At 32.1% G+C, this 13,987-nt stretch overlaps 1 protein-coding gene across 1 annotated transcript; it reads right to left on the bottom strand.

Moving 5' to 3' along the window:
* On the bottom strand, window positions 1–4,074 carry LOC141606503 (reticulon-like protein B6). The gene is made up of 5 exons (XM_074425653.1): window positions 3,687–4,074; window positions 1,319–1,499; window positions 1,092–1,233; window positions 805–874; window positions 1–432 (listed from the first exon to the last, which is right to left on the bottom strand). Exons 1-5 carry the CDS (start codon window positions 3,934–3,936, stop codon window positions 263–265), a joined length of 813 nt encoding a protein of 270 aa, XP_074281754.1. The 5' UTR covers window positions 3,937–4,074; the 3' UTR covers window positions 1–262.
* Window positions 4,075–13,987: the final 9,913 nt, after the last annotated feature.

Here is a 13,987-nt window from a genome sequence, read left to right as displayed (position 1 = left end):
TGAAAATGAAGCCACCCATACATACATTATTTAGGTTGGATGGTACTGTAACATATAGAACTAGATTCTAAAGCTTTTTTGACACAATCCATGATTCGGAGCTACGTAGTATCATACAAACCACCTGGTCTGGTTCATTTAAAATATGAACTCATCATATACGAAGGTGAGCAATCAAGAGAGTCCTAATCGACAGACTTGTAACTACTACTCGAAAGACAGCAAGATAAAATGCCAAGTGTGAACTGTGAACCTATTCTCTTCATGCAACCTTCTTGTCTTTCAGAGGTCCTCTCGGGATCTTACTTAGGACCTTTTCATCGACTACTGCATAATGCTTCTTGAGCTCTATTGTGGCCTTCTCGGCAAAAGCATCAACTTGATCCTCGTACTTCTCATATAGCACGGGCAAAGTGTGCAACATAACAAACACTGGAAAATTTCCAGAAAGAAACAAGCTCATATCAATCGAACGAAATACCAAATGTACTGTTAAAACTTAAAATTATACTTCCTCCGTTCCATTTGTTTCTTTACGTTTGCTTTTTCGGCACTATTCATTAGTAAGGAAAATCTCCAATACAACTTCTAATATAGTATAACATACTGTAAAAGATAGTCATGTGAGATATTGTTTAAATCGTCTCACCGAATGGATTATGAAAATCAAACTTTTATATTTTTTAGTAACATGTAGCGAAAGATATGAACAAAAGAAAACGTGCATTGGCATATGTGTATAAAGCAAACGTAAAGAATTAAATGGAACGGAGGAAGTATAGCATTAAGCACAACGGATCTTACGTAGGTACACAAGCGTCAGGAAGTTAAACCAGCCACCCACAACTGACAAGAACCACAGACCAGCTATCACCTGTTTGTTTTCACGTACAATCAAGAAATCATTAGAGATAATTCGATGCATCTAACCATGAGGAGACCATTCACAGCAGATGTTCGAGCTGCCATATAACATCATGTCCCTTTGAATAAGATTTTACACTAATGTGTCTCAAAACAACTGTTGAATCGAACAGTAATGCAAAGTTTGTAGGAGGCTGTACGGAAATAGAGAAGCGACAGAGACTTACACCAAGAAATTTCTTGAGATCTTTCCCAGAAGCAATATCCCGTAACACAGCAAGACCTCTGTTTATCTCAAATCTTAATGCTGAGGCGAATTCCAGGAGAGCATTCTCAGGGATGTGAACATCTGGGATGCGTGGTGGAGACCTGGTCAAAAAGACATATCACAGTAAATATTTATGTTTGTTGATCAATGACGCGAAAGGGAAAATGCAAGAACATAGGTGCTTACTTATTGATGAACGTTGACGCATTAGACCAAAGGAAAAGAACTGCAAGAGTGAATATTAGGATATGGCAGACAAGGGTGAGCAAGTGATATTCAAGTAACTCAAAGAGAAACCAGATGACAGTAGCAACACTAAGCACAGTGGCGGAAATCTTCTTGTTCCTCCATAAGAAAACATCAGCAGCTGTAAAAAAAAACATAAAAATGTAAAAAATCACAATTAGATGTGAAAAATAGATTCAACATGGCTCAGATTTCAAGCATCCATCACAAACAGAAGAACTAGTCTAATGTGGTTTTGAATGAAAGATTTAGATTAGAATGCTAGAGGAGGAACAAGATATCTAACTCAGCATCTCTAAAGCTAACATAATATCAACATTCACCAAATCATCATCATTGTTGAGCAGAGGTTCATTGTATGCACACAAATCCACTAATGATGAAGTCGTTTTAAGTAGACAGTATACGAATGTTACTGCCTTTCAAAACAAAGGCAGAAAGAAGCAAGAACTCCAGTATACGAATGTTACTGCCTGTCAAAATACATGGTTTTATGCTAGACTTATTGTTTGCTTTAATATGAGACCAATTACTCGCAAGCAGAAACTAAGGCACTAGAATAATGATCGCGTTGAGAATTGTTTTTATGTAAGGGTATGAAATTAGTTGTGTGAAATATTTCCAAATCATCTGCAAACTAGATCATGCCACAATTTATCAAGAACAATATTATCACGATGGTACCATTATAATCCAGTTAAAGCAGTAGCTAACCAAAAAAGTAAAAAGGCAAGAAATGATTTTTTTTCCAAACAACAAACCACGAATGAAGCAACTACTGTATTCTCACAAATTTTACAAAATAATTTCATCTATCACATAATCAGCAGAAGTTCACCGCAAGAAAGACTAAAAGGAGATAAATGCTCATCCACAACACATTCACAGCTTTCTAGGTCACGTACTATCCGCGCAAATTTAATTCTGAAGCCCGCATTTTTAAGCTAAAATTCATAGAATCAGGACAATCGACCTTATTAATCCTAAAGCAAAACAATATCACCGAATCAACGATGAGATTTTGGAAAAGCAAAAATTCATCGCGGCAAGGCCCGCATTACAAATCTCACAATACTTTATATTAATCATTATCGTCAAAACATGCTAAGTTACAAAAACTCCTATAAGATCGTCGTGTAGCATATAAATGGCGCTTAAATGCTTTTACACCTCGTTTATTCCTATCATTAAACGAACATACACCCTAACACCACAACCTAACCTACAACAACATCAATGTCAATTCTTAACTATACTCGACAAAATCAACCTCGCAAATCATTAAAATCATTACAAAGAACGAGACAAAGAGAAAAACACAGGTTAACTTAACCTACAAGGACATCAACATCAATTCTTAAATATATTCAACGAAATTAACCTCGTAAATTATCTCCCCACCTCGTAAATTTTCTCCCCACAAAAAAAAATTCTCCGTAGAAAACAAGTACTCCCTCCCTCCCGATCAATTGTTGTCCTTTGGTTTTGGGACAAAGACCAAGGAAAGAGGAATGAGTCAATTACTAAATGACAAGTGGACCAAATTGTGTGTGAATGATTAAATTGTTCATCAAGTTCATTCTTAAAATAGAAAGGACAACAATTGACTGAGACAGCCCAATATGGAATAGGACAACAAATGATCGGGACAGAGAGAGTAAACAACACAAAACACACGTTAGCCTAACCTAATCAACATCAATCAATTTTTTATATTCAAAGAAATTAACCTCCCTAATCATCAAAATCATCGTGAGGAAGAAGACAGAGAGAAACACATGTTAGCCTAACCTACAACAACATCAAGATCAAGATCAAGATCAACATCAACATCAATTCTTACCTATATTGAACAAAATTAACCTTGTAAGTTCTTGAAATTCAGCTTTCGGCAATATCAATAACCATCAAACCATGCAAATTTACAAAAAATCTACAATTCAGCCTACGGCATCATCAACATCAATTCTTAGCTAAATTCAACGAAATTAACCTCAAAAATCATCAAAATCGTCACGAAAACCGAAACAAATAAAGGAGAAACACACATTAACCTAACCTACACCAACAACAACGATATCGACATCAATTCATAACTAATTTCAATAAAATTAACATCGCGAAAATCATCAAATTATGTGCGAATCGAAAACCGAAACAAATAAAGGAGAAACACACATTAACCTAACCTACACCCACAACAACGATATCGACATCAATTCATAACTAATTTCAACAAAAATAACCACGCAAAAATCATCAAATTATGCGCGAATCAAAAACCGAAACAAAAGGAGAGAAAACGCACGTTTACCGCCACCGAGAACCTTATGAACAGGCTGTTTCCTACCAAAAAGGCGAAAAACCTTAGACTTCAACGAAGGCGAAGACGGCGACTCAACCGCCGAAACTTCCGTCGCAGGAACAACCTCAGGCGGCGGTACATGCGCGGCGGACGGTGCAGAAGCTTCGTCATCAGACGACGATGAGGATGAATCGTGACCGTGGATCTTATCGGAGATCTTTTCCATCAACGACTCGTGCTTTTCCTCCGACATGGCGATTTTTCAGGAGAGAAATGGAAATGGTGTGAGAAAGAGACAGAGAGTTTGGGGGAAATGAGGGTAAACGGCGTAAAGGTGAGGTGAGTGTTAGTGGAAATGGAGATATTTGTGGGAGTGGGTGACACGTGGTGGGAGGAGAGCCTTGGAGTTGTCAATGGGTTGAGAGGTTTGATGGAGGTGTGTTTTTGGGGTAGTTGGCTTTACATGTGGAGCACTCATTGCTTGACACTTGGAATTTGCATTATTCTATTTCACTTTTTTATTTTTTTATTTCTTTTTTAAAGTTTGTTTTTTCTATTTTTGGAGGTGGCATGTAAGTTGGATTGACCGGACGGCCGGACCTATTCGGGTCCAACCCGTTTGTAGTGACTAGTGCGTCATCACCCAAAACTTAATTTGATTAACCCCTACTTTTAAAAAGTTGTGGTTAAGTGCGAGCTTGGGTCAGATGTAGGCTGGGTTATTGGACCGAGCTTTGCAAATCTTGAAAAATACGTTGTTCAAGCCTGCTTTATTAGCGAGATAGGCTTAATAGGTCGTCCCGTCCATAAACAGCTCTACTTTTAAGCTAGGGTTGAACTATCCTAATTTGATCTAAATCCTCGCCCTGACCAGACACGAACCTCACTCAGTCCCTAGCATGTCCCCAACCCCGAAGCTTTAATTATATATTTCGACCTTAAAATATATGCATGAACTCGACCATCCAACCTATGATTCTGTGAATGAGTCCGGTTAGTTAGGATTCAGTCTAAATTGATCTAGCTCTGATCAATGGTGGAGTCGGGATTTTAGACCAGTGGGGGCGAAATAGTTATACTATAAGGCAATATCGGAAAAAACCAAAAAATTTCACTAAAAATTTCGAAATTTTCAAATGTCAGCGAGGACGCTTCTAGGGTCGGGTTAGGGTTGGTGTAGCAAATTCTGAATTATGACTAGTACCCAAGTAGAGCATAATAGGAATATTTATAATAGTTGGGCCTGACGCAACACGTCATGTGCCCACCTCTAGTCGCTTGTAAGATGGTTGTTAACATGCTTGTAATAGCTCTTACATTTCATATAACAGTCTATATGATATACGGAGTATCATATTAACATTCATACGACCATGCATAGAAAATGTTCTTTAAACTCAATGATAAATAATAGGAATATTTAATAGTTGGGCCTCAACCATCACCTTAAGGTTATGGTTGAGGCCCAACTATTATAAATATTCCTCCATGATAGATGAACCATCTCAACCAAAACCTTAAGATGATGGTTGAGACCCAACTATTATAAATATTCCAATTAATAAATTTTTAAATTTCCTTTCTATACTCTGTAGAAATGTAGAATACTTTCATTTTAACCATTAATAAATTGAATCTTCGTTAAAGATCACATGATACTAACCAACTAAGAAATCATGTTACATATTTATCAAACAAAATGATACATACCTCAGTTTTAACTATAAACAAACATGTCAAATGGGACTTACCATGACATAGATGATCCAAATATTATGTTGCTAAATCCTTCAACCCTCTTAGTTTCATTTCTCTGCTAGTAACGAAGGCTAAGACAAAGAAGAATTCTGCTTAATTGCAGGTTTGATTTAATTTCATAAATTGTCTTTTTAAGTCATTAACATAAATGGAAATGTGATTCCTAAGGTATATGCTCGTTGTTTGATGGAAATAAACGAATTTTCGAAAAAGAATATGCCCTTCTTTGATTGAGTTTGAGTCCCACTAAGTCGAAGTTGGGCTATATTGTAACCCACTTTTCAATGTACTTCCTATGGGCCTTTAGCTTGAAAATTTTCATGTTTGAACATCTTTAGCAATGAAGTTACACATGCAACGGCCCAAACCTACTTACAAGGAGTAGGTCTCCTGAAAGACGGTCTCAGTTACACATACAACAGCCCAAACCTACTTACAAGGAGTAGGTCTCCCGAGAGACGGTCTCTCAGTAAGTTTATTGAGAGACTTTTTTACAATTTTAAAAAAAAAAAGTGGTACTAATGATAATAAAATATGTACAAATCATGATTAAAGAAAAATTGGTACATTATTATGTAAATAAGTACGAAATTACTATGTCACGATCAGCAACACAAGGGTCACGCAATACAAATAAAAGAGTATGGAAAACCAGTCTCTCAATAACTTATTAAAAGACCGTCTCTCCCAAGTTGTTTTAGTGACTTACAAGTTACACCCAAGCACATATTAAGGCCTGTTTTTTTCTGACTTAATTTTAGTTCAGCTCAACTCCGTGTAGTTCAGTTATGCTCTATTCAATTTACTCTTATTCCAATTCTTCTCAATTTAGCCCAGCTTCTTTCAGCTGAAAAAGAACAAAGCCTAAGTATTTCACGAATAGCTAGCTCTACATCACAAAATGTAAGCATGTCAGTATTACTCCCTATTTCTCGAGCAATATTTATCTGTTGTATTTAGTACAAAAACCAAGGATTGAAAAAATTAATGGTCTTAAACCATACAAAACATATTAACTATTACAAATTAGTAGTATATAATTTTTTGGTTTGTATAATCGTAAGACGATTCTATAAAAGAATAGCTAGAAAAAAAACCTAGACCTTTTTCGGCTTAACTTCAGCTTACTTTAATTTAGTTCAAGTCACTTCAATCCAACTCTATTTATTTCAACAAATTTCAATTTAGTTTATCTCACTTTATTTTAATTCATTGTCATAAAGAACATAATCTAAGAGTAAGATTACTGATGAGTCTTGACTCTTGAGACAAGACCCACATGAGTCTTGAGAGAAAACTTACTCAAGACTCTCAAATAATCTACCCAAGTCTTGAGAAAGTTTTAAGTAACTTAAAACTCTACAAGAGTCTTGATCAAACATTTTTATAATGATAACCAATAAGTTGTTGTTACGTGTTAAATTATTATTGTTTTTCTTTTTATCTAAAACCCCATAAGAAAAGTGTAGTGGAATAGTAAAATCTGAGATGAGTCTGACGGATAATGTATAAAGCTTGAAGTGCGTCTGAGGTGAGTCTAAATAATAAAATAATAATAAAAGCCAGTAAAAGATGTGGTAATTATTTACTTTAGTAAGTCTCACCAATAATCATGTCCTGAATGGGCTATCCGACTCTTTGCAAATTATTATTTCGACGTTATCTTGAACAATTTAATTTTGTTTAAGCCCATTTTATAAAAATTTGGTCCACCTACACACTAGGAAAACAGAGTATGCATTCATTGAAAATAATGAGATGTTAAAGAAGCGGGTCCATTAAATCCAAATTACAGCTTTGTCATTTTTCAGACATGATTTAAGTGTAGAATCTTTGATGCAATCATGAACCTGCCCATATAAGAGTTCGTGATTTATTTGTCCATATGTGAGATTGTGAGAACATATTCAAGGGATTGTAGATAGGAGTATAACATAACATAATTAGAATACATCTACAAATGCTAATTATTCGTTTTAACATTTTAAACATCCACGTATTCACAATATTACCTTCTAAATTAGCATACTTATAAAAACGTGTATGGTGGTAGATAAATAGAAAATACAGAGTATAATTTATTAATAACCAATTGAAAAATGATATAGTAGATTTCAAGCAACGATATAGAATGTTATCGGCTGATACTGAGTCTTAATGTTAGCTTATCATATACAGTATATAGTGTATGTTGTACATGTTTGAAAGAAAAATGTGAAGAACTATGATCATATACATGTGAGAGAGTGATACTGAAACTCAATACTATTAATGACTCACTCTTGGTTTCTTTTCAAAACAAGGTGATAATGCAACGGTGAGAATCATTTGGTTTAATGTTTTACTCCACATCAACAAATGTTAATAATTGGTTTAAACATCACGCATTCACATTTTCACATTTAGATAGTAGACTTATGAAATTGTGTATATTAGATAAATACGGTGTTTTTAGTAACAAGCTGAAAAACGGTAGATTTCCATTAATGATATAGAAATTAGAGTTATTATCAGGTGGTATCAAGTTTCAATATTATACTATCAACCTAATTATATACATAGTGCACGCCATATTGAGAGAGTTGGGTAGAATTATTATGTACATTTGAGAAGGTGATACCGAAACTCAATACCATCTCATAACGTTATCTCATTTTCCTTTACAAAACAAGACCATCATTTAGATCATTAAAATAGTTGGATCGGAATGTGAAAGGGCTAATAAGCCATTATGTACATGTGAGAGGGTGATACCGAAACTCAATTCTATCTGATAACGCTATCTCATTTTTCCTTTACAAAACAAGATTATAATGTAATGTAGTTAGTATCATCTAGATCACTAAAATAATTGGATTAGACTATTTGATGTCACTTACCAAATTAACATAAAACCCAAAAAAATGAAAAATTAATTACATTTCCAACAATAAAGGAGAAAGTAGCTAGCTAGTGATAAGGTTGTGCACATACATTACCTTTGCTCATTACTCTTTTATTAAGGCTCCTTTGGACCTTTGCTTTCTCTCTTTTAACACACTTGAGAAAATTATAAGCATTTTTATAGTCATCTTTATTCTTTTTCTTTAACACAAAGGCTGGGGGTGACTAAATTAAAGTGCTTTATAATTTACAAACCTTGCAAACACACACTATATAGCATGTTATTAACATAGACTTTTACAACTTCGGATTCCCTTTTCTTTATTTGAGTCAAAATGGATAATTGCCTTCAAATACTTTGGAAAAACCATAAAATTAAAAGCTGAGTAAAGGGAAAATTGTAGGTATTGTGCTACGTAGCATAAGAATAAAGGACCGCAAAAAAGGAAAGGGCTTAAAGAGATAAATTTTTGGGTTAATAAAAAAAATGTCTTTTGTCCTAAATTCTTATCTCACATGGTCTTTAAGGACATTTTAGGTCAATATTATGCCCTTAAAAAAAGGTCAATATGATTAACGTAGACAAATTCCATACTCTTATGTGCCGGGAGCGATGGTGAAATTAGAGGAATGTTATCAGGGACGCCCACTTTTGCTGGAAAATGTAAATTTTGAAAATTTTAGCTAAAATTTGCAAATTTATATTAAGTATATACCTCTTGTCCCGGACTCCCGGCCATTTGTTCTTTTTCATTTTGGGGTGTCTCAGTCATTTGTTATCTTTTCTATTTTAAGAATGAATTTGATGAACAGTTTGATTATTCACACTCAATTTGTTCCACTTGTCATTTAGTAATTGACCTTCTTCTCTTTACTTGGTCTTGCCAAAATCAAAGGACAACAATTGACCCGTTAATTTCAAATATTGGCTCCACTAGTGATTCAGAGACATATCTTTATTACTACGGAGTATTATATTACTCTTAGCATAGCCCAATCTTGATTATTCATGCTGATTTTATTTGACTATTTTTTGGAAGAATATATTAATACCATATAGTAGAAAAGAATCGTAGTTATATTCAGTATATTCTTAGAAAAATGCAGATATATTTGTCAAAAATGATATGTTTAGACATTTAGATCGCCAAAATCAAATGAAAACAATATAGATAAGATAATTAACATGTATCTTGAAAAAAAAAAAAGGATAGAGTAATCATTTAACAAACGACCACCAAACGTCAGTTTAATTGAAGTCTAGCAACAAAATGCTTCATATATGGCAATTATGTTTTTTTACTATCATGGGTGAACCTAACACCAACACTAAATAGACTCATGAAATTTCAAAATTCACTAACTTAGGCTCAAAAAATTCTTTTTCATGTCAACTAATAAGAATAATGCAGTTGGTCTTATTTAAAATTATCTTAACTTAAGACTTTTCACAATTAATGTCACCTTTGTTTTATTCAGATATTCGTTTTGTGCTAAGACGGTATTAAACAAGAAGGAAAGGCTTGGTTGAGAACAACATTTAGGTCTACAAACTTGCAACACCGAAAAGAAAAAATGAGGTCAAACCTTTAGTTATCTTTAGTGGGTGTAAAGTCTTCGTATATGATAGACATAGGAACATCTTTTAATGAAAGAAAAGAATGGGGCAACCCACACAATTGCCTTGTGAAAGTGTCCAAAGTCTGTTTTACTCTTGTAAACTATTGCAGATTTTTGACGGAAGGTTAGTTAAAAAAGCATTAAAGCAACCATGAATTGAAGCTCTCTTGTTACTTTGTGAGAGCTTTATGTAAGTATAAGTTTATATGTTGAATACATTGTGTAATTGGTCTCTTCAACGAGTTGTTTTCTTTTTGGCCTTTTGTTTACCACGCATACTAGTATAGTTGTATAACTTTCTTTCTTTTTACTCCTTTTTGGAATTTTCGACGAACATGCTTGTCTAGTACTACCAATTTACTTGACCTTCACGGTCAATGCTCATCCCTCTATTACAATGGGCAATGGTCGAGTTAGAATTTTATGTTAGGTGAGGCGAGAAGTTTCAACAGGATGAATTAATAGCATAATTAAATAGACTTAAAGAAAGTAAATTTTCATATCGAAAGCTTTAATTTTTTTCATTTTAGCGCGAACAATCGTATGTACTAGCTTCTATCTGACTCTGTCACTATACTTAGGCCCTGTTTTTTTGGACTTAATTTCAGTTCTAATAAGTTGATTGATTGATTCAGCTCCATTCGATTGATTGATTCGATTCGGCTCCATTGATTGATTCGATTGAATCGATTCATTGATTCGATTCATATTAGTTTATTTCAACATTACTATTATTATTCTTATTGATATCATTATTATTATTTTTATATTAATGTATTTACTATAGTTATTATTATATTATTTTTTTGATTATTATATTAATATTATATTTATTAATAATTAATTCGTATTGTTTATATTATTATATTTATATTTAGTATATTTATTATTATTATTATTATCATCATCATCATCATCATCATCATCATCATCATCATTATTATTATTATATTAAAATTATTGTTTTATTAATATATTCATTATTATTAATATTATTTATAAAATATTTATTATTATTATTATTATTATATTTAATATTATTATAGTAATAAGTTATTATATTATATTTATTATTTTATTAATATACTCATTATTATTAATATTATTAATCACATATTTATTATTATTATATTTAATATTATTATATTAATAATTTATTATATTAGACCTATTATTATTATTTTTTTAGTTGTTATTATTAATATATTATATTATTATTAATAATTTTAACATTTATATTACTAATATTATTATTATTATTATTATTATTACTACTATATTTATTATTATATTACTATTTTATTTTTTATATATCTTATTAGATTATATTAATATATTATTATTATTATTAATGAATAATATTATAATAATATTTATTATTATTATTGTTATTATTCTATTATTTTTATTATAATATTTATTATTAGTATTATTATTATTATTAATATAATCTTTTTATTATTATTTCAGTTCAGTTCAGTTCAGCTCAATTCAGTTCAGTTCAGCTTTATTAAGTTCAGTTTAGTTCAGTTCAGTTCAGTTCAGACAATTTCAATCCAAAAGAACAGGGTCTTATAGGTGTAAATTAAATCATTATTGTGTTTTGAATAGTATACTTAAAATTAGCGTTTTCTTATCATGCTTCAATATTCTTTTTCTTTTTAACCTCAAAACTTCAAGTTACTCACAAAATTTAAACAATGCTAAATTAGTCATACTTTTCAAATATTCTCTCTATTCCAGTCAATTGCTTAATTTATCATTATTTTTCTTTTCTTTTTTTCCATTTTCTTGATTTTTGTACAAAATGAATAGATAACAAATAATTCACATTAAGGGATATATAATTTTACAGGTAAATAACTTATTAAAATAAAAAAAGTAATCTAATTTTTAATTACGGCACTAGGTAACTTGAGAACTAAATTGGGATTAGGTCAAGAGTCTCAATTTGACATAGGTATCAAAATTCAAAATAGCTACGTATGCCATATAGTAACTGGTCGTTTGGTTGCCACTTAGAAAACATAGGCATTGAAAAATCCCATGATTTTGAAAAACATGGGTTGTTTGATTGCCATAAATTTTGGAAAATGTAGGAATTAGAACTTCCCAGGAACTTTCAATGCCTACATGATGTAGGAAGTTGCTTACCTACTCCCCCCTTGGTTATTGGAAGTTCATGTGGAATTTAATTCCTACATGAGCAACCAAACACTTTTCCGAAATTCACCCAAATTGGATGAGGGAACTTTATTCCCATAAATTGTATTTTCCTAGGAAAATTAAGTTCCTTGATCAACCAAACAACCCCTACGAGTAATAGGACTAAAAATAGCTTGACCAACACTCAAGTTCCAATGCTTCAATTTACGTATAACTTGTACTTATTTCACCATTGCTGCAGCTCGTTTGTTCTCCACTTGGTCAAATATTGATTCGACATGAAATTCATCAAATCAACGGGTTTTATTGCATTTATTCAGAAATAGAAAATAAATAAATTCTCATATTTTTTTCTCCAATCACTTACTTTTATTTCTACAATATTACTTGATCAGAAAATTCTAAAAATGATGAGTTATGTATTGTAAACTCGTTGTAATAAAATTAACAGAAACACATTTATCTTGACTTATACAAAGTACAGTTCTTCGGATTTTGTTAAAGTAAAGTTATTCCACTATGATTAATATATTATGTTTTAGCGTAGATTATAAAAATGATACGAGTATATATTCAATTAATGAAGTGTAGTTTCATTTCCTTATTTCCCTGTTTAATACGAAGTAAAATTGAAATACAACATTGTCAATTGTTAATTATTTTGATAGAAATGTACTGTCGTTAACTTTTTGTGTGTGTGTAAAGTAAGGGTGTCTACTGTCTACAACGACAAATGTAACTAATCCCTTCGTTGTTGGTATTCTCTAAAAAAAAGTAGACAGTTGACCAAAAAGTTCGCTACATATTACTCGAGTGCTCGTAGTTAAAGAATGAAGTGAGTAATCACAACACCCGACCCGCGTAACTAGATCTAAACCAGATAATTATAAATTAATTGAGCATCATTTAAGGTAAAGACAATGTATGATTACAAATTAATGGAACATAATAATGAGCCTCCAAATGAGATGATGTAAGAAGCACGAAGAGGATGAGCAAAGGCAAGAGGTATGTTATATGTATGGGCGTATAGGGAGGTGTAAACAAGGAACAAGAAATCCGAGATCAGCGTCAACGGGTCTCCTTCCCTCACTTTGTCTACAATTTATCACTCTATCCTCTTCTCCAATCCCATTTCTTGTTCCCTTACCCCTTTCACATTCTCTGCATCTTACTTCCCTTGCTCTAATTAGCCACTAATTATTTTATGAGACGGATTACAACAGTTTGTTACACGATTGGTTTCTCAAAATCTTTTACAAATTCGTTTGTATATCACCCTATATATATTGTTTCTAACACACATCGTACTTTTTAGCCACTTATTATTTTATGAGACGGATTACAACAATTTGTTACACGATTGGTTTCTCAAAACCTTTTACAAATTCGTTTTTATATCACCCTATACATATTGTTTCCAACACACATCGTACTTTTTCGTTCCTAATGATAGAGCATTGATGGATGATACTACGTTTTTATATCAAAGCTCCACCGTCTGAATTAACTCTACCTAATGTAAAAGTACCGAAACCCATCACATTTTTCAACTTTTTCTTTTTACCTATATCTCATATTATATTAATCATTTTATTGTTAATAGTGATTATTTTAATTTTAATTAGTATAATTATATTACGTATTATTTTACATTTAACATATTATAAGGCCGTCTAACGCGAGATTAACTTATAATTATGATTATGATTGTTTTTGTTTATAGGAGTATTACATTAATCTACCTACTTTGTCTTAGGTGCAATATACACCCACCGGACCCACGTAATCTTATCTTGTGTACAAATTATTTATAGATTTTGCATTGTTTTTAGGTAACATATAATTAAAATTGTCTCAAAATTTGGAGCAGCGTA

This window comes from Silene latifolia, chromosome 10, assembly GCF_048544455.1.
Source record: "Silene latifolia isolate original U9 population chromosome 10, ASM4854445v1, whole genome shotgun sequence".
Lineage (NCBI taxonomy): Eukaryota > Viridiplantae > Streptophyta > Magnoliopsida > Caryophyllales > Caryophyllaceae > Silene > Silene latifolia.
The sequence above is the reverse complement of the archived record's forward strand: the minus strand, read 5'-3'. Positions and strand labels throughout refer to the sequence as shown.

Excerpts from the sequence above, each read along its gene's own strand:
- LOC141606503 (XM_074425653.1), bottom strand. The coding sequence starts at position 3,936 with ATGTCGGAGGAAAAGCACGAGTCGTTGATGGAAAAGATCTCCGATAAG. Across the intron at positions 1,234-1,318 it reads GCGTCAACGTTCATCAATAA|GTCTCCACCACGCATCCCAG; the intron begins GTAAGCACCTAT and ends CTTTTTGACCAG. Across the intron at positions 875-1,091 it reads ATCTCAAGAAATTTCTTGGT|GTGATAGCTGGTCTGTGGTT; the intron begins GTAAGTCTCTGT and ends GAAAACAAACAG.